The 27,404-nt window shown below is 35.4% G+C and overlaps 1 protein-coding gene across 1 annotated transcript in view; it reads right to left on the bottom strand.

The window, feature by feature from the left end:
- The window catches only part of SMC6 (structural maintenance of chromosomes 6), a 60,475-nt gene that overhangs the window by 19,277 nt on the left and 13,794 nt on the right, over positions 1 to 27,404 (bottom strand). The window contains exons 6-19 of the mRNA XM_079721521.1: positions 26,660 to 26,740; positions 25,379 to 25,480; positions 21,633 to 21,752; positions 21,432 to 21,530; positions 18,078 to 18,224; positions 17,731 to 17,819; positions 17,388 to 17,552; positions 16,802 to 16,980; positions 15,485 to 15,689; positions 11,845 to 11,959; positions 8,176 to 8,336; positions 4,425 to 4,560; positions 3,108 to 3,188; positions 1,826 to 1,996 (exon numbers count right to left, since the gene is read on the bottom strand). Coding sequence (XP_079577647.1) covers positions 1,826 to 1,996; positions 3,108 to 3,188; positions 4,425 to 4,560; positions 8,176 to 8,336; positions 11,845 to 11,959; positions 15,485 to 15,689; positions 16,802 to 16,980; positions 17,388 to 17,552; positions 17,731 to 17,819; positions 18,078 to 18,224; positions 21,432 to 21,530; positions 21,633 to 21,752; positions 25,379 to 25,480; positions 26,660 to 26,740 — 1,851 coding nt within the window. The remainder of the gene's footprint in view (positions 1 to 1,825; positions 1,997 to 3,107; positions 3,189 to 4,424; positions 4,561 to 8,175; positions 8,337 to 11,844; positions 11,960 to 15,484; positions 15,690 to 16,801; positions 16,981 to 17,387; positions 17,553 to 17,730; positions 17,820 to 18,077; positions 18,225 to 21,431; positions 21,531 to 21,632; positions 21,753 to 25,378; positions 25,481 to 26,659; positions 26,741 to 27,404) is intronic.

The raw sequence follows: 27,404 nt of genomic DNA, 5'->3' as shown, positions 1-27,404 counted from the left end.
TTTCAATGACTACATATTTGAACAGAGTATTCCACTCCTCACCACTCCTCTGACACAACATGAACAAACATCCTGAGAGCAAACAGATTATATTTAGAAGCTGCCAATATATCACAAAGACAGTTTCTGAGGAATTGAATTCTTTTGTTAGCCAAATATTCTTGGTCCTGTTGTTACCTATTGGAATGGCTATTGGGATGTGATATTGCAAAGGAAAACCCTCTTGGCCACTGGCTGACTGCATGCAGGTTTACTGAAGGATTCATCTAGCTTTCACTTATTTGCAACCAAGGCAAAGAACTTAAGACCAAGAATTCTTACTGCCTTCTGCCCATATTTTCTGCTCTTGAACTTATCTATGCACTCCCAATTCCAGGAGTTGCGTTAGCCTACACATCCCTAAAAGAACAGAACACAGCTTATCCTTCATTGTTTGTTTTTAATTTTAAGCTATCTGGGACAATTTGGGTGCTAATTATTTCTTTTCCTATATTGTTTTAGCATACTTTATCATTTTGATTTTAAGTTTCCCTGCTCAATCCTTCACCCATTTAAAATTTTCTATTACCTCATCTTTGTTTTAACTTCACTGCTCTAATTTCTGAGTTTTGAATTCTCTCTCTCCTATTCCTGACAGTTTTCATACTTATTTTATTTCTTCTTATTCTATTTTCTTTTAAAAACTAATTTTGTCTTCTTTTTTATCTTGGACTTTTTGTGTTTTAATTCTAATTTCCTGTAGTAACTACTATTTGTCTTTCCAATAGTATCCTTAATACTTTTTTCCTTCCTCACAACTTTATTATTAAAATTTTTTATTCTTCTTAATCAGTAATTTATCACTCTATTTTCCCATTTTTTATTCTTATCTCAAACAGAAAAAAAGTAAACCACCTTGCATTACAACAGCAGGCAGGAATCACAGCTCTATGGAAAGCAGCTATAGAGAGGCCACCGCAAACAGAGAAAAGTTGTTTCTGCTCAGCTCCTCCTCTAACTTCCTTTAATAAATTATGTTTTCTAAAATTGTCAATGGAGACAATTACAGTAAAGTTCATATGCATACAAATTCTTTAAAAATTTTAAAATATCTAAATACATTTTGATTCAAAGGGGTAGTTTTCCTGCAAAAAAAGGGGGTTATATCATCAATAAACCTTTCTCCTCTTAAAACATATTATTAATTCTTCTTAATGTCTTATAAATAAAATTTGAGGTTTCGAGAATAATTGAGCTATTCATAAAAATGAGAATGATAATAAGCTACTTGACAACAAAGCTATTAAACATGATGAAATTTACAGAATTTAATTGTTAAATAACTTTATTTCCCTAATTTGGTTCCAAAAAGTATGTGCTTTAAAAACAAAAAAAGCCGATTGAATTCTAGTTGGAATATAATGCAGATATGTTGATAAATGGGAATTGGGTAGCATTTTATTTCAAGCTGGATTTTATATCAACTAATTCTTCAGCTATTGGGGAAAAGTGGGACAAGAGAACAGATAAGCACAGAAACAGTATAGACAGATAAGATGTCCGGCCTCTAGTTCTAAAAGAAGAAAAAATCTCACAAAATGAAAAGGTAACAAAAGCTGTAATCTTCTGGGGGGTCAGAAATTTGGCAATTTATTCTCTTTAAAGGCGTGAGCAGAGTGTTTAATTCTAATTGATCTAATGATGAAAAGTTGGTTTACAGCCCGGTTTTATACAGTTACATTTACATTTAGCCATAAATTCTGTTGAGGTAATATCTAGCTGGTATACCGCGTATATAAAACTGAAACATAAAAAATATATATAGTAGAGTAACAATAATACATACCTTAAGTGGATCTGCTAGCTCTGATAGCTGATTAATTTTCTGTTTAATTGCATCATACTTGTTTTCCGCTTCTATTTTCAGACTTTTAAAATGTTCCATATTCTCTTTTTGTTGTTCCATGTTTTTCTCAACCATTTTCATTTTCATTTTATTTTCTTGAGCTTCATCTTCCTGGCAACATTTACAGAGCATATAGAATTAATTAAAACACTTTTAAGTAATCAAATGGAAAAACAGTACAAACAATTCTAGAAGAGGAGAAACTATACGCTACAAGTAAATCAGATTAAAGACAAATACAAAGAACAAGTTATGATATTTTCATACTCTTAATGGTAAATTAGGAGGTAGAAGAAATAGGTTCAAAAATAGAAAAGGATTACATTTAGAAGACAAACTACATTGTGCTTGAGGTCATAATCAAAAGGGGTAACTTTTATTCTATCTACTCACTTTTTCTTTCAAAATATAATGTATATAAATATATATCTTATGCCAGACAATGTGTTAGATGCTGAGTAGACAAAAATAAACAAGACACAGTCCATACCTTTAAGAAATTTAGTCTATCAATAAAAGTAATGAAAGCAGAAAAACACTAAGTGGAAAACCGGATTACTAATAAAAAATGAAGACAAATTCTTATTAGAGTAAAGCTCTATCGGTGCAGGGACTTGATCTGTTTTGTTCACTGTTGTGTCCCTCAGCATTTAACATGATGCCTGGTAGAGAGTAGACAATTGGTAAAAACTGATTCATTTTAACAAGACTCTGCAATCTATCTAATTCACTACTTATGGTAACCCAGAGAGCTAAGCTGAATGTCATAAAAAGATGTCTAAGAGAAATTAAAATAGACTAACAAATATGTGGTAAGTTAAAACCATTAACTTGGAAAAGAGAAAATAATGCAAAGAGACCAACTTCAACTGACTAAAAGATATCACTAATATTGATACTGATTAATTCTGAAAAAAACTATGCTAGGTAGTTTGGTTTGAAAGGGCACTATTTACATAATAAACTCTGATAAAGTTTTATTTTATGTATCAACAGAAGAAGACAAAACCAATTACAATGCATGCAAGTTACATATACAAAATATTAAGGAACTTGAAGGCCATACACCAGGTAGTTTCTACCTTATTTGTAAATGGATATAGCAATCATAAAAAGTAGCCTCAAAAAAGGATTTTTTTATAAAGCTGAGAGTAGATACTCTTAACTTAAATGACAGATTTGTCCTTTAACATTACATTTAAATTGAGGAAAAGAATCTTACCAAGGTTGCAATATCTACAGACTGGTGTTCTTCTATATTCTCAAGTTCCCGAATTTCAGAAATACTTCTTCTTATTCTCATCTTTTGAAAAACAGTATTTAGATTTTAGTAATTAGAAATAAATGAAAAATAAAAACAAAAACCCTGGGGAAGGATGTATTAATCAACAAAGTTCTACTCTGCTTTATGTTACAGAAGGATTCCATAGTTAATGAAAGAGACACATTAGTATTAAATGAACCAAAGAAATGTATGTATAAAGTCTGCCTTGATCACCATTATTGCTAATCCACTCTCATGCAAAGCAGATATAAGTACTCCACCTTAGCATTTAAAATGATGACAGTGTTGAGTCCACAGAGAAAGTACTTTCCTGAAACATCCAGTCTCAAGTTATGGAAAGATTACTCCAGTGGTTCTTAAAGTCCAATCCCACTATCTCCTAGGTGTCTCTGAGACTCTTTCAGAGGGTCCATGAAGTCAACACTATTTTCATAAAAACACTAAGGCATTATTATTTATTTATTTAAAAGCCTTTTTTTAAAAAAAATTTATTTTATTTTATTTATTTTTGGCTGTGTTGGGTCTTTGTTGCTGTGCTCAGGCTTCTCATTGTGGTGGCTTCTCCTGTTGCAGAGCACGGGCTCTAGGTGCGCAGGCTTCAGTAGTTGTGGCATGCGGGGTCAGTAGCTGGGGTTCGCGGGCTCTAGAGAGCAGGCTCAGTAGTTGTGGCGCACAGGCTTAGCTGCTCTCTGGCACGTGGGATCTTCCCGGACCAGGGCTCGAACCCGTGTCCCCTGCATTGGCAGGCAGATTCTTAATGCCTGCGCCACCAGGGAAGCCCGGCATTATTTTTTTTAAGACCAATTTTACTATCTATTTCTTACAGGTGTACAGGAGGTTTATAGCTATGATGTGTAATATTGCAACAGACTGATTATAGAAGCTGATATGACAGTTCAGGTGAATTTTATTAAGCCAGATGTTAGCGATTTAAAAAAATATAAAAAACCTCAATCTTTTTACTATATCTTTTTGGTTTTGGAAAATAGTTATTTTTCATAAAAATGTTATTTACGTTAACACATAATGTACTTATTATTTTTAAATGAATTAATAAACATTCTTAAATTTTGCTTTAAGTTTTAATAGTATGAATACTGATAGATAAAACCCAAACAAGCAAAAGCTCTTTTAAGATTGTAAAGGGGCTTGAGGCCAAAATAGTTGAGAACTATTCGTCTAACTAAGTGAATGTTAAGACCTTAAAAATAACTTGGAAGTGTTTAAGTTGAGAAAAGAAATGATGTTTTTTACCTTTAACTCTTTATAATGTAGTTGGCACCGTCTAAGAAGTTCTTCATTCTGCTTAATATCCTTTTCAAGGGCAGACAAATGTTGCTGAAGATTTGATATCTGGGCTTTCTTATTTTCAACCTCATTCTCCAAGTCACTTAATAGAGAAGAGAGGGTACAAAAATACTTTAAATTTACTTCTGAATATTACAAATATTTAGATCTTTACAAAGAAAGCCCTATTTTTAATAGCTTTTTTGCAAAACCTATGCAGTTAAACCAGTTCTGTATCCCTACCAAGTAATTCATAACATGAAAATACAGAGGTTTCAAAAAACATCTTCTAAACTGGAATTAAATTTTACTTACTTCATTGGTAAGTATTTATGATTTTATCTGTGGTAGGCATTGTGCACAGTGATAGGCAGAGGTAGAAAAAAAAATTAAGGCATAAAGGAATCAAACAAAAAGGCAAAACATCAGGAAATAAACCATAACATTGAAATGTGAACAGGACACTGCACTATATGTCCACAATACCACGGGAACCTAAGAGTAAGTCTGGGAGAAGTGACAACTGACTTGTGTTCTCTTAAGTTTTCACCAGATGGACCATCTAGAGAAGATGGAAAGAAATACACGAAGGCACAAAGAGGTGAAAAACAAATAAAACTGAAGGTCAGTAAAACTGAAGGTCAGCTCAACATTTTCTGTGGTGAATAAATGCTATGAATGTGTGGGGAGTGAAAGGGAAGGAGAGGAGGACAATGAAAAGAGGTGGAGGATAAGGTCGGCAGATGCCAAAGCCATAGAGGGTCTCTATGCCAGCAGAGGCAACTGTCTTCAGAAGTGATCTTTTCCTGTCTCACTGACTCTGTCTTCTAAAACTCTGTGCCTGGTAGAAGAGAACCACCTGTGCAATTAAGAACAACTTTTCTCTGATAAAGAGCGTATGCCAGATTTCACTAAGATGCACATTTTTCCACATTTTAACATCTCTGAATTCTGAAATCATCTTCCAGTCAATGGTTCAACTATCAATACTTTTCTTTTTTACTGGTATATAAAATAATAGAACATCTTAAATTTGATGAACTATTAGAACTGTGCTACCTTGTGGAATTCTCAAAATTAAAAACAAAAACCAATGACGTTAGCTGAATGAATGATAAACAAATGATAAAATGAGAAAAAGGGGAGAGAAAGTGTGGTATTTCTGGTAAAAATGGAGCCAGATGCAAAAACTTTTTCAGAGCCATCTTTCATCAACAGGAACCTGCCAGTGCTGAGTTAATGAGGGTACAGAAAAGCATACTTCATATACTCATAGTGTGAGAGGGGATTAGGGAATCAATTGTTCTGTAGTCATTTGGCAATTGCTATTAAATGATCAACTTATATAATAACAAAATAAAATTTAAATACTTATTTTAATAAATATTAATAAATATTTTAATAAATAAATAGCAATTGCTATTAAATGATCAACTTATATAATAATCAAATAAAATTTAAATATTTATTTATTTATTTAGGCCCATTTAATATTATTAAGTATTAAAAATATTAGTAATTGTTTAATGTTATTAAATATTTAAAATCAGGCCATAAATTGTATGTTAATAAAACAATGACAGTCATTTGGCAACAGCTATTAAAAAATTTTAAAATTCACATATCCTTTGACTCAGCATTTTCACCATTTAGAATTTAATCTATGCATATACTTTCAGAAGTATGCCAAGATACACATGTGCATTCTCATTGCAGCACTGCTATAGTAGGAGAAAACTTCAGGTAACACGTATGTCCATCAACAGGAACTGGTCAGGCAGATTATGGAACAGCCATACCAAGGGGCAGCTCTAAGTGTCCTGATATGGAACAATCTCCAAGATATAATATTGAGAGACAAAAAGCAAGACACAGAAACCATATGCGTACTTATACACAGCACAAATGGATGAACCTTGAAAACATTATACCTAAGTGGGGGCAAAGGGCTTCACTTTTCATTGCATTCATTTCTGTACTGTTTGAATTTTCTCACTATATGCCTATATTACTTTTAATCATTTAAAAAATGTCAACAGGGACTGTGGAGAGATGGAATTATGAGCTACTTTTGTTTTCCAATTTATATTTTCCGTATTTAAAAAACACCAGTGAATTTTTTAAAATTTCCAAATATCAGACAACTATCATATTGGTTCAGGTCAAAACAGATGACACAAATATCATTTAAGTATCATGATAACTTAGTATATTTTCAATCAATAAAGTTTATCAAGGTGAGAAACAATTTTTAAAAAACCAATGTTCACCTGGCTTTTAGAACAAAAGCTCTGTCCACTACACATTGATGCAAATATTTTAGCTAAAAATGAAGCCAATTATTAACTTCATAAATAAGTCTTAAACCATTACTACTAAAATGCTAGAATCAGGGATCCTGATTTGCTGCTGATACACTTACTACCTTTTCCAAGAATGTCATACTTTTTTTAAAGATGTGGAACACAAATGCACAAGGCATTTTTTGTTGAAAGAAAAAGCATGAATTACACACCGTAACACTACCACGATATTGTTTATACATTTGCATTCATGTTTGCTTGAGTACTATATAATTTAGTCTTACCCAGTTAAGAATTAGAAGGGCCTGATTTAAGTGTCATGGCACAGCGGACAACAATTTATCACTTTACAGGTCAATTTTATACAGGTACGTTCAAACATTGATGAATTTTCATCTATCCTATCACAAAGATTCAGTGTCAATTTAAAATGTGTGTTGAGTGCTGTAATAACAAGTTGCAGGTCATTCAACAGTTTTCTGTTGCTAAAAAAGAAATTTTACTAAATTTCCCAATATCCACTATGGTTATTTTGCTTCATGCTGCTCTCATAATCATACAAAAATAACTAATATAATTTGAAAATCAGATATCTATTTTAAAAAAACCTCATTTCCCCCTATATATAAAAGCCATTTAGAATACTTTCACTTTTACTCAGTTTTCTTAGATAGTGCTTTTACCTAAGTTCTATGTTCTTCTGCTTGAGGTCTTCTAGGTCATTAATTCAGCTCCACCCTATCAATTCATCAACTGACAGTTCAGTTGGGAAAATCATGCTTTTCTCGTACCAAAAATTCTTTTTGCACGTGTCTGAATCTTATTAAGTACCTTTAGTTTTTGGTTTGGCTTCTCACTGCGTCTCCTCTAGCAGCTCTGTCTCCCTAAGCATTTGATTTAACGGTGCCAACTGATTTTTCTTCTAGAACAGTGCGACTCAAAGTAACAGGCAGAGACACAGCAAGGACCTTGAGCCAGAATGTATACCCAGCACACTTGTACTCTCACTGAGAAAAATCAGCAAAACTAAACAATGGTATAGTGATGTAGCTGATTTACATTCTGAGTTAAGTTCCTTACCTCCTTGCAGACAGGTAATAATCAATGTGCAGACCAGCTCATCAAGCCCAGAATACTGTCATCAAAGTCATGATGGAAAATAACCATCAATCTAGAATTCTACATCCAAGGGAGGGGATATGGGAACATATGTATATGTATAACTGATTAAATTTGTTATAAAGCAAAAAAATAAATAAATAAATAGAATTCTACATCCAGCTAAATGATCTTTTAAGACCAAACAGATTACTCACAATTCTTCACTGACATAACTACTAATAGAGTAATATGAAAAGAAATGAACCCCAAAGAACTAGTGGGAATAATACAGTAAAGCTACACTGGACACTAACCTTATTTCAGAATCCACATCTCTGCTGAGAAACTTAGGTCTTCTATATTCAGATGAATAATAACGCCCTGCAAAAACTTGATCACCATCAGCAGTAAAAGCTTCTCTACAATTCTTGGGTGGCTTTTGGGACTGCATTACTGCACGAGCTACAGAATTATTCTAAAAAAATAGAGGGGAAAATACATTTTAAAAATATGCCGAAGCATTTCTGTTGTATATAATTTCAAAATATTACCTATTATCACTTTAAGATTCAAGTATTTTTATTTAAACATTCAAATGAAATAATTCCATGAGAAAAATAAAATAATTTAAAAAACAACTTTCAAGATTCAAAGAATTAAACTATTAAGAGTCTTAAAAACATAAGAAATAATGTTTTATGACAAACTGATATATATTTTTTTGAATTTTATTTATTTTTTATACAGCACGTTTTTATTAGTCATCCATTTTATACATATCAGTGTATACATGTCAATCCCAATCTCTCAATTCATCACACAACCCCCCACCACCACTCTCCCACCTTGGTGTCCATACCTTTGTTCTCTACATCTGTGTCTCTTATTTCTGCCCTGCAAATCGGTTCATCTGTACCATTTTTCTAGGTTCCACATATATGCGTTAATATACCATATTTGTTTTTCTCTTTCTGACTTACTTCACTCTGTATGACAGTCTCTAGATCAATCTACATCTCTACAAATGACCCAATTTCGTTCCTTTCTATGGCTGAGTAATATCCCACTGTATATATGTACCACATCTTCTTTATCCATTCATCTGTCAATGGGCATTTAGGTTGCTTCCATGACCTGGCTGGTGTAAATAGTGCTGCAATGAACAATGGAGGGCATGTGTCTTTTTGAATCATGGTTTTCTCTGGGTATATGCCCAGTAGTGGGATTGCTGGGTAATCCAGTAATTCTATTTTTAGTCTTTCAAGGAACCTCCATACTGTTCTCCATAGTGGCTGTATCAATTTACATTCCCACCAAGAGTGCAAGAGGGTTCCATTTTCTCCACACCCTCTCCAGCATTTGCTGTTTGTACATCTTCTGATGATGCCTATTCTAACTGGTGTGAGGTGATACCTCATTGTAGTTTTGCTTTGCATTTCTCTAATATTTAGTGATGTTGAGCAGCTTTTCATGTGCGTCTTGGCCATCTGTATGTCTTCTTTGCAGAAATGTGTGTTTAGGTCTTCTGCCCATTTTTTGATTTTTTTTTTTTAATATTGAGCTGCATGAGCTGTTTATGTATTTTGGAGATTAATCCTTTATCCGTTGATTCATTTGCAAATATTATCTCCCATTCTGAGGGTTGTCTTTTCGTCTTGTTTGTAGTTTCCTTTGCTGTGCAAAAGCTTTTAAGTTTCATTAGGTCCCATTTGTTTATTTTTATTTCCATTACTCTAGGAGGTGGATAAAAATATATCTTGCTGTGATTTATGTCAAAGAGTGTTCGTCCTATGTTTTCCTCTAAGAGTTTTACAGCGTGCAGTCTTACATTTAGGTCTCTAAACCATTTTGAGTTTATTTTTGTGTATGGTGTTATGGAGTGTTCTAATTTCATTCTTTTACATGTAGCTGTCCAGTTTTCCCAGCACCACTAATTGAAGAGACTGTCTTTTCTCCATTGTATATCCTTGCCTCCTTTGTCATAGATTAGTTGACCATAGGTGCATGGGTTTATCTCTGGGCTTCCTATCCTGTTCCATTGATCTATATTTCTGTTTTTGTACCAGTACCATATTGTCTTGATGACTATAGCTTTGTAGTATAGTCTGAAGTAAGGGAGTCTGATTCTTCCAGCTCCGTTTCTTTTCCCTTGAGATTGCTTTGGCTATTCGGGGTCTTTTGTGTCTCCATACAAATGTTAAGAGTTTTTGTTCTAGTTCTGTAAAAAATGCCACTGCTAATTTGATAGGGATTGCACTGAATCTGTAGATTGCTTTGGATAGTATAGTCATTTTCACAATATTGATTCTTCCAATCCAAGAACATGGTTTTCCTTCCACAGGCTGCAGAACTGTAGTTCTTCTTGCTTCTGCTGTCTGCCCTTTGGTGGATGAGGCTATCTAAGAGGCTTGTGCAGGTTTCCTGATGGGAGGGACTGGTGGTGGGTAGAACTGGGTGTTGCTCTGGTGGGCAGAGCTCAGTAAAACTTTAATCCCGTTTTCTGCTGATGGGTGGGGCTGGGTTCCCTACCCCCCCACCACCCGTTGGTTGTTTGCCCTGTGGTGACCCAGCACTGGAGTCTTCCCAGCTCTTTGGTGGGGCTAATGGCTGACTCTGGGAGGGCTCACGCCAAGGAGTACTTCCCAGAACTTCTGCTGCCAGTGTCCTTGTCCCCACGGTGAGCCACAGCCACCCCCCACCTCTGCAGGAGAGCCTCCCACACTAGCAGGTAGGTCTGGTTCAGTCTCCTATGGAGTCACTGCTCCTTCCCCGGGGTCCCGATGCGCACACTACTTTGTGCGTGCCCTCTAAGAGTGGAGTCTCTGTTTCCCCCAGTCTTGTCGAAGTCCTGCAATCAAATCCTGCTAGCCTTCAAAGTCTGGTTCTCTAGGAATTCCTCCTCCCATTGCCAGAACCCCAGGTTGGGAAGCCTGACATGGGGCTCAGAACCTTCACTCCAGCGGGTGGACTTCTGTGATATAAGTGTTCTCCAGTTTGTGAGTCACCAACCCAGCCGTTATGGGATTTGATTTTATTGTGATTGCGCCCCTCCTACCATCTCATTGTGGCTTCTCCTTTGTTTTTGGATGTGGGGTATCTTTTTTGGAAGGTACCAGATACTGGTAAGTTCCAGTGTCTTCCTGTCGATGATTGCTCGGCAGTTAGTTGTAATTCCGGTGCTCTCACAAGAGGGAGTGAGCACACGTCCTTCTACTCCGCCATCTTGAACCAATCTCCCTGATAGATTTTATTTTTAAATTCTGATATTGCTATCCACTAAAGTTAAAGATTTTAAGTACTTTTTCACATGAAAATATTTACCTTTGAAATATTATTTTTCATAGAAAAATGAAATCTTATTTTTTCTAAATGTCTTTTACACCCTAGAAAAGATGAGTGAACAGCAAATTCCAATAAAAGATTAGTACACTGAATTATGTAGGGAAAGCCTGGAAATATTTAGTATTTTACTTCCTAGAGGAAGTAAAAAGAGGATTAGGCTTAACTGAGGCCTAATCAACCTTCCTTGGAACAGACCTTTACAAGAGGACTTCATTATTTTCTTTCAAGTATCTGTCTAAAATATGAGAGGGCCAAGCCCACAAATAATTACAATATGAACTTGCAATTCACATATACACATTTGGATGACTGATGTCATTGCCTCTCAGGTTCCATTAATGAGAAAAAGAGACTCTGTTTGTATTAATTACAGATTTGTTTTGAATTCCCTTGTCCCTTCTCAGCAAATTTATGCCAATAGATGAAACACAATATTGGTGATCTAATCTAACAAGTACATATCAATAGAAATATGTATGCTGATGAAGAATAAACACTGATTTATTTTACAGAACTCAAAGTTTTTCTAAGAAAAAGAATTCATAAAATATCAAGTACTTAAGCAGAATAGGAATTTATATAACCAACCTCAGTTTAGGAAATTCAGAATAATATAAAATACAGCAAGCATCTGGTCTTACTTTGATCAGCAGCACTGTCTCTATGCTTCTCATGTCAATTAGGCTATTTGTGACAACTGCATTATCTATTTCTAAAGCTGTCAGAACCGTTGGGAACTCTGGATGATAAGCAGCTCTAGGAGACAAAAATATATAAGGATTAACTTACCAAATGGTAATTATATATGTATATTTTTTAAATGGGTGATGAGATGATGGATAGTAACAAGACATGGAAAATATGTGATAACGTTTGAAAACATCTGTATTAGGTTTATTTTATTTTATTAGCAAACATTTATATATTACTATGTGCTGGGCACTGTTCTAAGCATATTATAAATACAGTTGACCCGTGAACAACACGAGTTTGAACTGCATAGGTCCACTTATATGTGGATTCTTTTTCAATGAATACAGTATGCACTGCAGTATCCGTGGTTGTCAGAATCAGCAGATGCGGACTGTGGCTTCAGAGGACCAAGTATGGGGCTTGAGCATCCACAGATTTTTATACCCACAGAGGGATATCCCTGTGGAAACCTATATTAGCTCATTTACTCCTCAAAACAACTATATGAGATAGATAATATTATCCGCTCTATTTTTTTTTTCCCCAAATGAGCTGCAGAGAATTTAATAAGTTCCCCAATGTCATAGAGGTAAGAGGTCAGGCTAGGATTTAAACCAGGCAGCTCAGCTCTAGAACCCAGATTCTCAATCATTATGTCCTATTGCCTGTTATACTTAATCATTACAGTTTTCTTAAATCTTATAAAAGTCATTTAAAAGTCTTAAAAGTCATTTAATTAAAACACACTGGGAAAAGGCAATGGCATTCTTACTGCTTTCTTAGTTCTAAAATTCCAAAACAAAGAAATATCTTTGTATATATATGTTTTCCACTTATTCATTCATTAATTCAACATGTATTTACCGAGCACCTACTATGTGCAAGATGCTGTTTAGAGGATAAGGAGATAGCAGTTAACAAAACAGACTATATCCTTCTCCCCATGGAGCTTACCTTCTACTGAAGGGAGCCAGAAAAATCAAGAAAAAGTGATATACTGTGCTTTTTCACAGAGAAACAGTCAGGAAGAGCCTTACTAAGGTGTCAACAGGCAGACACCTGAGGAAATGGGAGTTACATTAGCATACTGAAGAAGAGCATTTTGTGCCCAGGGAGCAGCATTTGCAAAGGCCCTAAGAGGGCTGTTGGAGAAGCCGGGAGGCCAGTGTGCTGTGGTGGATGAGCAGTGCTGGGAGTGCTACTGGACACAAGGACAGGAGAGATGGCAAGAGGACGGGTCATGTGGGCCCGAGAGGTCGCAGTTAGGCCTAAAGAGGATGAGAACGTACAGGACGACTTGAGCAGAGGAATGACATGGTCTGACTTTACTTTGACTGTGATATTGAGAGTGTGGATGGAAGGGAACCAGAAGCAAAACTCACTTGAGATATGATAATGGCGTGAACCAGGGTGGCACTGCAGAAGTGTTTAGATCCTGGATACATTTATAAAGTATAGCCAGTAGGATGTGGGATGGCAGAAAGAAGTCAAGGATGACTGAGGTTTTGGCTTGAGCAACTGAAAAATGGAGATGGGGATGACTATAGGAAGAGCAGTTTTTAGGGTGGATCTCAGGAGTTTGGCTTTTAGATATGTTAAGTTTCAAATGTCTTTTGGACATGAAAGTGGAAAATATAAATTGAATGTATTATATTCTGGAGTTCAGAGGAAAGAGCCCAGCTAGAAACATAATGTGGTGATCATCAGTGTATGGACTATATTTAAAGCCATGAAACTGGATGAGTTCACCCAGGAAGTAAGTGCTGGGAGTAGGTGCACATGGAGAAGAGGTCTGGAACACTGATACTGGAGGTTCCCAAGTGAGGAGAAATAAGCAGAAGACATTAGAAAAGAATACCTAGAGATTTGGGAAAACAAGAGGAGTGACATCCTAGGGACCAAGTAAAAAAAAGTGTTTCAGGAAGAATTAAACGATCAACTGAATCAAATACTGCTGGTAGGTCAAGTCAGCGGGTAGGAAGGAAGGTCGACAGGACCAAGCCACGCAAGGCTTACTGGCGCCTGGACCAGAGCTGCTCTGGTACGTGATGAAGCTATAAAAACTTGACTGGAGTAGGTTCAAGAAAGAAGGGGAAGAGAGAAATTAGTGACACAAACAACTCTTCTGAGAAGTTTTTCCTGTTAAAAAGAGGCAGAGAAATAGGATAGTAACCTTAGGACAGAGTTCAAGTGGAAGTAAAAACAAAGATAGGAAAGAACAGGGGGTGGGCGCCCTAGAAACATCAAGCAGTGTCAATGAAACAATGCAGGGAGTGAGGGGAAAGGGGATAGGGAGCCCGAGTCTAAGAGGGAGGGGATGTGGGAGGGGATTGTGGTGAAACATAGGCTCTGGCCAGTCCACTGAAAGCACAGGTTTCTATGGTAGGAAGGAGCAAGTATTTTGGAGCAGGCACATGCCACTGCTAGACAGGGCTGCTCCCACCAGCTTGCTCTAAAGCACCCAGTCACAACCACCCCTTCCTTTCGCTCTGCTTCCCTGGGATGCACTTCATATTTAGTTTATATCACAATTAGTTGCCCGCTGAGAGATGCTGTAAAATCAGTCGAGGAAAACTAAAAGTAGGAAGGAATAGTAGCAATAATATGTCAGTGATGAGACAAGGAAAGGACAAGTATGGAATAGGCTCACTAAACAACATAATGTAGAAAGCCTAAAGAGGACGAGAGGGACAAAGGAAAAACCACACATCAAATTCTAGGTGAGCACGGGGAGCCTCACTGGTAAGAGGAATTATAGGACAAAATGATTTGATGATCTTAATTAAGCTTAGAAGAAAGCTTTAATAAAAACGTGATTTCTAAAACCAAGTAAAAGGAAAAATACCACAATCAAATTAAACACAGAAAAAACATGCTTAAAATGAAGGGCATTTTTAATGTTTCCAAATATAAGGCAATTGAAAAAAGCAGAAATTGGATTTATAAGAAAAGGTGGAGTGGGAGAGATAAATTTTAAAACAATCTGTTAATAGGAATATAAATATATAGGAATATATATATATAGGAATATATATACATAGGAATATATATACAGGGATATATAGAGAGGACTATATATATGTAGGAATACACACACACACATACACATATATCTTTAAAAGTAAAGTGATTAGCGAGCCAGCGGCTAACAAAGAAGGCAGTTTGGGTATGGTGCCCTTGAGGTTTGTTAGGGTCATTAAAGAAAACAATCACAGCTCTTTATGGAATCTGTAAACCACCTAGACTTGAACTGTGAGTAATGAGTGCCAAAGTTCTTCCGTACACCCTCCCTATTAATGTGGCCAGGTCTGCACCATTTCCCTCTTCAGTACAATTTCTAAGCCACACAACATCTACTTCCCAGTATGTCTCCCAAAACAGATCTCATGTAAGGACCTCAAAGGCAGGGAGTATCTCTCATTTATCTATGTATCTCCAATGCCTAAGATTCAAATTAAAGACCTGGCTTGATGCAATTTTACAAATCAGTAGTGTAGATATGGTTAACATTAAAAATGTTTTAACTCTTTCTGAGCTTGCACGTAACTAAGTAAAACCAGAAACAGTATTTAATTACTGATGCCTTACCTGTGTCTTACATCATACACCTCATTCCGAAACTCAGAAACTATTATCTGTGGCCGTGAGGTCCCTGGTGAGTAAAACCTTTTCATCAGTGCCTGAAGCACTCTTTCATCAGCATGATTATGACAACAATAGGCTTGCAGAAGTCCTTTTAAGCAAGATTCAATAGCCAAAGCAAGCTCAGGGTCCCGAAGGTGAATGCAAGCTCCTAAAAGTGAGAGAAAATTATTAAAAAGCCCATAAATACTTGAAATATTAATGTAACTATCTTTATAATAGTTCATAAATGACTTTAAAATATTTTCATATGAAGCAATTTAAATGATATTATAGATCTTATTTTAAGCAAATGGGAAATACCCCATCCCACTGGATACACTGGGGACAAAACCCACCAAATCCTGTGAAAAGCTGTCTCGCTCTAATGTAAATCAACAGTATTTCTCCTATGTGTGTATATATATATATATATATATATATATATATATATATATATATATAAAATACTATTCCAGCCTCTGAATGGTGTTTTGAAAATCAAGCCAAAAGGGTTATAGACTGTTCACTATTTTCTGTAAAACTGATTAATATTGAAATTTTAGATTTAGAGAGGGAAAAAAAATACCTCATCTATTGAAATGGATCCTCGTATAGAGGTACATATCATTTAAATGAAGAGACATTACTACAATACTTAATACAGTACATAATACTGTACTTATACAGTACTTTACTAAAAAAGTATATTTATATTTATAGCATCATTTTCACCTAATGATGTACAGAACGAGAGATAACTCCTCAGAACTGAATTGATTTTTTTTCCTCATGTATATATGAGGATAACTAAATAACCTCAGGCTTATAGTTGAAAGAGGACTTAGAAGTAATATTGTCCAAACCTAAATAGAAACTTAAAAAGACAAGTCATTTTATCAAGTTTTACACAAAACTCAGGTGATAGGCCTTTTAACTATATCTTGATATCATTGAGTTTTCCTACTAATCAATTACATGCAAATTAGTTCATTGATTTATTCATTCAAAAAAAAACCAAAAGCAGATTATTCAACTCTATAATTACTTTTCCTTTTCCTAAGTTCTCTTTCTTTTGGCTTTTTTATGCTTAAAATATACAAAAGGAAAGTTACAAAGTTTAAAGTGATTTTATCATTGTTTCTTAAAATATGTACAAAGTCTACATATAACTAGACGGTTCTTCGATAACAGCGTTTTAAAATTATATTCAACAGACTCCTTCCAGAAAATAAAAATGTACTTCTAATTTTTATTATATACTGACTAATTGGTGACAAATACCTAAAGGGCCTACAGGTTTGTAGGTAAAATGCCCCCGTCTGTAAGCATCATCTATGGCTTCCAGAAGAGCTGGAACATGAGGGCCAAATCTTTTCAGTCGATCAGTTTTACTATCTTTCAATTCTTTCAGTTGCCTCTGATTATAGTTCAGTGTATTCTTCACATCTAACTCTTCTCTCCTACAAAATACAAGTGGAAAAACAAAACAGATATGTGATACAGTTAAATAGAAATACTCAGTCTTTTCCCCTAATACCTGCATACCAGTGAATGACACAGCTGCCCTAAAAACTAAAAGCGGATTTCTTCATTTGAAAACAACTGTGCTACCAGGAAAAAAGTCAGAAGACCTCAAAACTTAGCATGGAAAAAAAAAAAAAATGCAATCGTGACGAGGACTAGAAATCCCAGAAACTGTCCAATTCTACAAGTTTAAGAAGTCTTATTAGGAAAGTGATTTTAAAAGATCCCTTATTATGAGGAAGAACAACAACAACAAAAAAAACATGTATTCTCTTTTCATATAAAGAGGAAAACTAGATGATTTTCAAATAACTGAAAAAAGTATAAGAATGTGGACACTTACTTAATTCTGGTATGTTCTTCTTTGTCCTTTTCTATGGCTTGCTGAAACTGTTCGATCTCTTGATTGACTGAACTTTCTTGATCCTGTAAGACCTTTACTTTTTCTTTTAAGCAAGATATTTTTTTTTGCCTTTCCAACCGTTCAGGTTCCAAAGACTGATCAGCACTAATGGTAAATAATACAAAGTGGAAAATGTTCAATGAAAAACCTAACATTGAAAAAACATAAAGCAATGTGATAAAATTCCTTTAGCAATAATACAGAAAATAAAATATTCTATTTCACCTGGATTACGTTATTACAAAATGAGATAACTATGAAAATTGTAAAGTAACTATCTTACCTTTTTCTCAGTTCTTCAATTCTTTTGCAGAGCTGCTCATCATCTTTCTTTAATGCTCTATACTCGTTTAGGGAATGGTTGTATAAAACCTAAAAAAAATTAGACATACTTTGGTAAAATGAAAAAACAAACACCCCATTCAAAACCACTTTTGCCAAATCGTCAAATCAGAGGTTGAATATATGCAGAAATATATTTTTAAAACAACATACATATATGGCCATATGAAATCATTACATTTTTTAAAGTCTGAAAGCAACACAATTACAAAAACCTCTACTTTTAAAAATAAATGAACAGTATTTATAGTTGATATGCAATTTTTAATATTGGAAAATTTCTCTCACCTCAGCTTCATTATAGGCCCTTTTCTTAGAAGTAAGATCTGCTTTCAATGCCATACATTCTGGTGCTCGTGCATTTGTCTCTTGACTAATCTTTTCTAGTTTATCTTGAATATCCTTGTATTTTTTTTCTGCTTCATTAAGTTTGACCTTTAAGAAAATAACATTGTTGGAGTATATTTTATTTTTCTCCAATAAACAGAAAAAATAAAAAAATAATTATATATGGTTCACATTTCAAATAAACTTAATTTTGCTCTAACTTGAGACATTAATTAGGTAAACAAACATAATTATATAAAGTGTTAAATAGGTATTTTTTTAATGGAAATATTGTTGATTTACAATATTATGTTAGTTTCAGGTGTATACCAAAGTGATTCAGTTATACATATACATAGATATATATAGATAGGTACATATCTATCTATCTATCTATTCTTTTTCAGATTCTTTTCCATTATAGGTTAGTACAAGATATTGAATATAGGTTCCCTGTACTATACAGTAAGCCCTTGTTGTTTATTTTATATATAGTGGTATGTATACATTAATCCCATACTCCTAATTTACCCTTCACCCCTTGCCCCTTTGGTAACCATAAATTTGCCTTCTATGTCTGTGAGGCTGTTTCTGTTTTGTTAATAAGTTCATTTGTATCACTTTTTAGATTCCACATATAAGTGATATCATGTAATATTTGTCTTTCTCTGTCTGACTTACTTCACTTAGTACGATAATCTCTAGGTCCACTGATGTTGCTGCAAATGGCAGTATCTCATTATTTTTTATGGCAGAGTAATATTCCAGTGTGCGTGCGTGTGTGTGTGTGTGTGTGTGTGTGTGTGTGTACCACATATTCTTTATCCATTCATCTGTTGATAGACACTTAGGCTGCTTCCATGTCTTGGCTATTATAAATAGTGCTGCTATGAACACTGAGGTGCATGTATCTTTTTTAATTAGTTTTCATCTTTTTTGGATATATGCCTAGGAGTGGGATTGCTGGGTCGTATGGTAACTCTACTTTTAGTTTTTTAAGGAACCTCCATACTGTTCTCCATAGTGGCTGCACCAATTTACATTCCCACCAATAGTGCAGGAGGGTTCCCTTTTCTCCACACCTTCTCCAGCATCTATTATTTGTAGACTTTTTGAGGATGGCCATTCTGACTGGTGTGAGGTGATACCTCACTGTAGTTTTGATTTGCCTTTCTCGAATAATTTGAAATGCTAACATATATTTTAATTCCACATTTAGCTTTCCAATAAATGTGCTATATTCTGGGGATACAAAGATATAGTAACAACTGTCTTCAAGTAACACAATTAAAGGGAGACGGACACAATTTAGCAGAGAAACAAACATGCAAATAGATCAGGCAGTTTGGATGCAATAATGCTTAAGTAGGATATGTATATTTGTAATTGTGAAAGCACGAGGAAGAATTCATAGGTCTGTCAGAAAAAGTTAGGAATGCCTTCAAAGAAGCATGTGAGCTGAAATTTGGAAGATTGATCAAAATGTACCAGGAAAAAAGCTGGGGAAAGGTGTTACGGGGAGTTGGAAAAGCATGTGGAAAGGCATCAAAACCATTTTAGGAATTAAAATTATTTCTGGAGCTTGAATTGAGAGGGTAGTGGTGGGAGATGAGATGAAGGGGTAGGAGGGCTTTGAATTCCATGATCAGCTTTTACAACTGAATCCTCTAAGTGACAGGGAAACAAGATACGGAACTATACGTAAATCTATAACGAAACCATACGTAAATCTATATGTACAATCACTTTGGAAGCACATGGAAGGCAAGGGAAAGGGAAAAATGAAAGGAAATGATGTCAGTCAGAAGTTAATGTAATGTTCTGGGACAAAAATAATTAGGGACCAAAATGTCGCACTGAAAATAGGAATGGATTAGAAGGGACAAATATGAGAACTATTTGGATCAGAGATCAGCAGATTTTTTCTAGAAAGAGCCCGATAGTGTATACTTCAGGCTTTGTGGGCTATAAAGTCTCTGTCACAGCTATTCAACTAGAAATGCTAAGTTTGAAGTGTCTGGAACATGTAGGTAAAGATGGGAAGACAAATATTTGAACCAAGGGCTCAGGATAAAAGTTTGATTAGGAGATACAGATTAGGGAATTGTCAATATGTAGGCTATTTAGGAAACATTATATAGAATGGTAGTGTAGTTCTGTTATTAAGACATCAGTAGTATAATATCTATGTTTTTTATAAAAATTGAAGTTGGTCTAGGTGTTATACAAACTAAATATAATTCATCTATCTTCAGTTTAAATTAGGTTAATACAAGTTTGAAGTCTGCTTTAGACACTATTTCTTCAGAAACCTTCCCTTCAATAGTTATTCTATAATCAATAAACAAGCATATACTATGTGAAAGGTTTTATGTAAGACATGGTAGGAAGGATATAAATATAAGATAGTCCAAACCGTCCAGAAATTTACCATTTACTACATAGCATGGCCAAATACTTAAGTAGAGCAAATAGCCACAGAACTAAATATCATCCAACCTCAAGATTTTCCTTTCCCCACTTGAAAAAAAAAATGAGTGTTTATTACTAAGACTGGATTTCACTTTTAGATTGGGGAATATCTAAAGAGGAAAGCAACAAGGTCTTCCCCTATGACAAGCTAAGAAATGAAGCTGAGAAGAATTGAATGAAAATTTCAGAATATTCTCTCAGATATGAAAATCTAAGGTGAGAGAGGTGGGTGGGGTTGAATTTCCATTTACTACCTGAAGAGGGAATAAGAAATTCAGCCCAGAGATCACTAAGTAAATGTACTGTCTTCATCATTTCTGTTACTTTTACACATTCATCTATTACCTTTCATGGATTAATGTTATAACCCTTAAAAGGAAAAAGACCAACCTGCTTATTATCTTAGGGGTAGACAGGAAAAAGTAAGGTGGGAAAGATTACACCCTGTACTACAACTAAGCCTGGGAGCCAGAAGCTCATAAGCTAAGTAGAACAAAATACTAAGATGTAAGTCAGTCACACTGAGTACACCAGGGCTCCTATAAAGAAATAAATGGCTAGGAGGTCTACTTCCAGCACGATGGCAGAGAAATTCCACAGTGGTGGCTGTACAACCCTGTGAATATACAAAAAAACCACTGAACTGTAAATTTTAAATGGGTGGATTGTATGGTATATGAATCATATCTCAATAAAGCTGTTAACAAGAGAATGGCAAGGTAAATATAAAGAGCAGGTCTGCTCTGTGGTACAAAGGTCCATGTGGAAACCCTCAACAGAAAATTACTCCCTTTATTTACCCCTCAACCAACTTATACCTTTGTATAAAAAAAATATAATTACCTGCTGTTCTTCCATTTTCCTCTCAAGTCTAGCAGCACGATCTTCTCCAATTTTAATGTTATCTCTGATAGCATTCAGTTGTTTTTCAATTTCATTGACCTAAAAAGAAATTATATAGCAAGTCACATATAAGACTAACTACAACCAAGTATATTCTGTATATTACAAATATGTGTGAATAGGTAATTAAGTGAAAATTACCACTGCCCAAGCCATTTCATGTTTCAAGTATTCCAGATTGGTCTTCATTGTACTTAAGCCAGCAATACTTTGAAAACGTTCTTCTTTCTCCAAACACTGGCGCTTTAGTTCAGTAAGTCGCTTAAAAAAAGAAAAAAGAATATATTTCTTAACAACATTGAAGAGACAAGACTTTCTGCAAATGTATTTCGTTTGAATACTGCATAAACAAGTACTGAAAAAGATGTGCTAGGAAATGACTTCTTTAATTAAAGCAAAAATAAAAAATATTTTTGGTTCTTTGGTATACATTTACTAAGTACAATCATTTTGTTAATTTCTGCACTATAAAAATGACCAGATACTCTTCAAATGAAGAAGAGCAAAGTAATAAAAGTTTCAAGACCACACAAGTATAGACGAAACTCAGTTTCTATCAGTTCCCTACCTGATAGACAGACTGGACTGTTCTCCTGGGCGAAGTATACCCAGGATCCATTCCAGTGATAATGGAAGGCTTAAAAGGAATTTATTTCTAAAAATCAAATGTTACATTTTTTCTTATCCAAGCTTTCTGTTAATAATTAATTAATAAAGCAAAAACTATAGTGATGTATGAACAGCTTCTAAAGCTGCACACCTGGGTAGACAGCCTCTCCTCTTCATTCGTGGTTTCCACGTTCAACTAAGGTCTTCACTATGGATCTTAGTGTGTTTCCCTATCCAAGTCACTTTCCCATTCTTCAGGAGTATTTCAATCCATCATCACTCTCTTCAAACCTCATGATAACTGCCACCCTAATCCCTTACTCCTTCTCCCTGATGCCTATTTCACAGAATTCAGAAGCTATCAGAAAGAAACCGTCTCCAGTGTTCAACAACCTTATATATAAACCTAAAGCAGTCTTTTCCTCCTGCTAAAACAGAAGAGGTGGCTTCATTATACTTAAGTCCAGTCCCTATCTCTTACTTAGATCCTACTCACCCCCCTTCTGCCTTCTCAAGAGGTCTAAATTAGTTGATTTTTCATCCCATCTTTTTTCCACTTAATCCTCCTCACTGACTCCTTTCCATGATCACATTTAAAACTTTACTTACTTATCTTTCCAATTTACAAACAAAACCACCAATATCCACCCCTGGATACCACCTCTTCCTCTAAAAGCCGTCTTCCCTTTCCATCCAAGTTTCATGAAAATTATCTCTAGCTCTTCAATTCTCTCTCTGGTTTTCAGCCCCACAAATCTGGCTTCTGTTTTCACCACTACCCTACATGTCCATAGAACATTGGCCCAAACCATTTCAAAGCTCTTCTCTACACTACCACTGCCACTACCCTAACTTACATCATCATCATCTGTTTGAACAACGGTAATACCTTCCTTATTGATCTCTCTGTTTATTCTTTCCTTACAGCAGTTCACTCTCTTCTGCAGTAGAGTGATCTACTGAAAATATACATTTAATCAAGCCATCCACTTCCATATGTTGTACTGCCCTTAAGTTTTACAAGGTCTTCCACAATCTGGCCTCTTAACTCTCACGCTTGTGTTCTCCACTTTAGACAATGTAGAATTCTTTCAGCTGTTTAAAACCACCACATGATCTCTTGCCCAAGACTCCATTCATGCTTATTTCTTGGAACACACTTCCTCACTCTCACCATCCTTTGCCTGGTATTATTCACCCTTCAGTTCTTACCTTAGACATTACTTACTTAACAACTATACCTCTCCCACTGCCCCTGCCTTGTCCCTAAACCCTGTTGCCAGTATCCTATTAAGTGCTTTTGCACAAACTAATCTTTAACTCCTTTAGTAGTGCTCACCATAGTCAATTATCTACCATCTGCTTTCTGCTGAATAGTTAGGTGTATGACCCCAAGAATCCTGGTATGTATTTGCCATTATATGGTCACGGCCAAAGCACAATGCTAGCAGGCATATGGTAGGAACTTAATATTTGATGGCTGAATGACTTCCAGTTTCTAATCTTCACATTCTATTTCTTTTTTTGACTTGTTCATTTGTATCTCCCACTGTAGCCTTTTTTGTTGGCTTGGGGTTTTTTTGTTTGTTTGTTTGTTTGTTTTTAAAATCTTTATTGAAGTATTGTTGATTTACAATGTTGTGTTAGGCCACATTCTACTTCTTAAAGATTAAACTATTCAAATCCAGAGCTTATTTTGAGAATATAGTGCCTTTAATTAATTAGGAAAAAATTTCCTATGAAGTGCATATTATGCATAAGCAACTCTGATACATGATATAGGGATGTGCTTCTTAAACTTCATAAACAAAGTATCTTCAATCACTTACGACAAAGTATACCATGAAGAAAGTGGGTATTTAAACACCAAGCTGTTTGAAGCAAACAAATTTCTTCAAAGTCCTGATTTATTGTTTTTAGAATAATAGATATTAGTATATACTATGTACATTTGCTTGAATATACAATATTTCCTTTCCCCAATAATAACACTGACACTCCAATAACACTGATACTCCATTATCAATTCTGTGGTTTATAGTACATCCTTGCACACTATCACATACCCCAGGTTTGAAGAAATAATATGGGGAATAAAAATAAATACACTCATCTTTGCTTTTTCAGTTTTCACTTAATGAACCATATAACTATAAACCCCATTTTAAATATGTATGCCTCAAAGACTTGAAGTAAAAAAGGTCAGTGTATGGGCTTCCCTGGTGGCGCAGTGGTTGAGAGTCCGCCTGCCGATGCAGGGGACACGGGTTTGTGCCCCGGTCCGGGAAGATCCCACATACCGTGGAACGGCTAGGCCCGTGAGCCATGGCCGCTGAGCCTGCGCGTCCGGAGCCTGTGCTCCGCAACGGGAGAGGCCACAACAGTGAGAGGCCCACGTACCGCAAAAAAAAAAAAAAGTCAGTGTAACATCTAATAAAGTTGACTTAGGTCAATCATTAATACACTTCTATCTCAAAAGAACATGCTAAAAAGTTGCTGAAAGCAACTGACTGTATAAAACTGACTAAGGGACAAAAGAAAAGGATACAGAATCATACAAAAATTGGTGGGACTCAGTGTACTGGATGAACAGCTGAAACATAGGCCTTATAACTCTGAGATCTCTGATTATCAAACAAAGGTTTGCTCTTCAAGAATTAGAAGAAGAAAGTACAAGAACAAACTATAGCAGATGTAAAAACAAACCTAAGTAAAAAAGTCACATTGGCTTGTGTGATTTCAAATTCAAGCACATTCACATGGCTGCCAAGCTGGTGAATACTGATGTGACAGCTGCTACCAAGCTATCAGTGCTTAAAGAATGTTAACATTTTACCAGTGTAATGAAAGAGTTATCTATCGTATATAATGATAAATGCATATTATGTTTAATACCAACTTGAGGCTTGTGCTTATTTTCCCATCAAAAGAAATATGGCTTTTAAACTACTTCCGAGTGGGAATCAGTGATATCTTATTGTGGAACTAAGGGATAAGTATGTTAGATACTGCCCTGTCCTCTACTTTATAGCCTCATAGAAGAATTAAGACATGGACATACCCATTATTATAAAACAAAAAAGTAAAGGCTAATAAATACCCTGAATGTAAAAAACCACACTTGTTATAGTTGATAGAGTACTATAAAAATGTTACTAGTTTTATATAGATATACATATATAGATATGTAGGTATATAATTTTACAATACCATTTACCCGATAAGTACTATAGGAATTTGACTGATCTCTAAAATAATTGCATTAAGTGTTTACAAACCTCTTCTCCTTGATTTATCTGCTCCTTTGTTCTTTCTTTGGTTTCCATGATGTATGAATAATCTTCCTTCATTTGTTCCAGTTGGGTTGCTTTCATAAAGAACTATATCAACAACAAGAAAAACACAATTAGGAGTTGGTAAACTTCCACGGGACTATGAAAAAAAGAAGAATTTGGTCTCTAAAAACTTTTAGACCAATTATGTAAAAAGACATTAAAAACATACTTAAGCAAGTAAATACATTGGGTCTCCGTTGCTGCACACGGGCTTTCTCTAATTGTGGAAAGCGGGGGCTACTCTTCGTTGCAGTGTGCAGGTTTCTCATTATGGTGGCTTCTCTTGTTGCAGAGCATGGGCTCTAGGCACACGGACTTCAGTAGTTCTGGAACGCGGGCTCAGTAGTTGTGGCGCACGGGCTTAGTTGCTCCGCGGCATGTGGGATCTTCCTGGACCAGGGCTCGAACCCATATCCCCTGCATTGGCAGGCGGATTCTTAACCACTGTGCCACCAGGGATGTCCCAGTATCCTTGATCTTAATGCATCATAATTTTTAGCATAGGGAATACGAAAACCCATTTAAAAGTCACACTGTAAGCTGTAGTAGTAGTCATATATTTTGTTGGCTTTTTAAAAAGTTTTAAATAGGGGCTTCCCTGGTGGCGCAGTGGTTAAGAATCCGCCTGCCAATGCAGGGAACATGGGTTCGAGCCCTGGTCCGGGAAGATCCCACATGCCGCAGAGCAACTAAGCCCGCACGCCACAAGTACTGAGCCCGCGTGCCAGAACTACTGAAGCCCACGAGCCTAGAGCCCGTGCTCTGCAACAAGAGAAGCCACTGCAATGAGAAGCCCACGCACCACAACAAAGAGTAGCCCCTCACTCGCCGCAACTAGAGAAAGCCCACGTGCAGCAACAAAGACCCAACGCAGCCAAAAATAAATAAATTAATTAATTAATTTTAAAAAAAGTTTAAAATAATCTAATGTTTAAAAGTTATTATGTATGTTTGGGCAATCATTCCCTTGTATTTCCATAAAGATAAATTTTAGAATTCATTCTCTTTCAGAATTAAAAGCAAAGAAGTTAAAGCAAGGATTTACCAAGAAAATTATACTTCCATCTTACTTAACAAGTTCCTAAATTAGTCCTACAATATTACTCTAAATGGTGACTTAAAAAAATCCTCGATATTTACTATGTGATTAATGTTCAGTATAGATGCTTAATCTATAAATGTATTCTTTTCGGTTAGGTTTATGTTCACTTCGGTGCATCTTACTTTGTATTTGTCTCCCTCATTTTTAGACTGCAAGAACTGCTTGCTCATCTCTTGCGTTAAGACAGAAACTGGATTATCTACCTGAAACAAACAAACAAACAAACGATTATCTTTAAATGTTTCATTTTAATTCCTTAAAGAGAAATGAACTAAAATATCCATTACAAGTGACCTAAGAGAGAGAAAATATTTCAAAATTTCATTATATTAAAATAAATATCAATACTACAGCCAAAATTAAATATTCTGCCATTACATGAGGGCACAAGCACAAGAACTTTCTAAAGAAGTGTGTTTTTTTAGAAAGCTTTCATTCCTTTCACTGGTTTTGTAGAGTACCACTCCTATGCTACTGGTTAACCATCAGACCACAGAGCTGGAAGAGCTCTAGCATGACAGTCAGCTGACTCGGGTTCTTATTTGGCTCTGTCTGAACCTCCTATGTAGCCGCAGGCAAGTTAGTTATTTCCTCCAACTAAAGACAAGAAGTCCAACTCAGTTACTTCTAATCAGAACTATAATGACAAGTATTGTTTATTTTTTGTACAGCAGTTCTTCAGATTTCCTATATCCTGTCATTTCTTCATGAGGATATTGTAAAACAAATGGAAATACTGGGATCATTTCTATCTTTTGAAGGAGAAGTCATTGTAAATAAGCCATTACTTGAATTAAACTACCTCTGGCTAACAAATTAAAGTACAGTTAAAATAACAATATAGTAACAGTTCAAAGTGGAGTTGAA

Source organism: Hyperoodon ampullatus, assembly GCF_949752795.1.
Source record: "Hyperoodon ampullatus genome assembly, chromosome: 15".
Classification (NCBI taxonomy): Eukaryota; Metazoa; Chordata; class Mammalia; order Artiodactyla; family Ziphiidae; genus Hyperoodon; species Hyperoodon ampullatus.
Note: the sequence above shows the minus strand (reverse complement) of the source record. Positions and strands in the feature narration are given on the sequence as shown.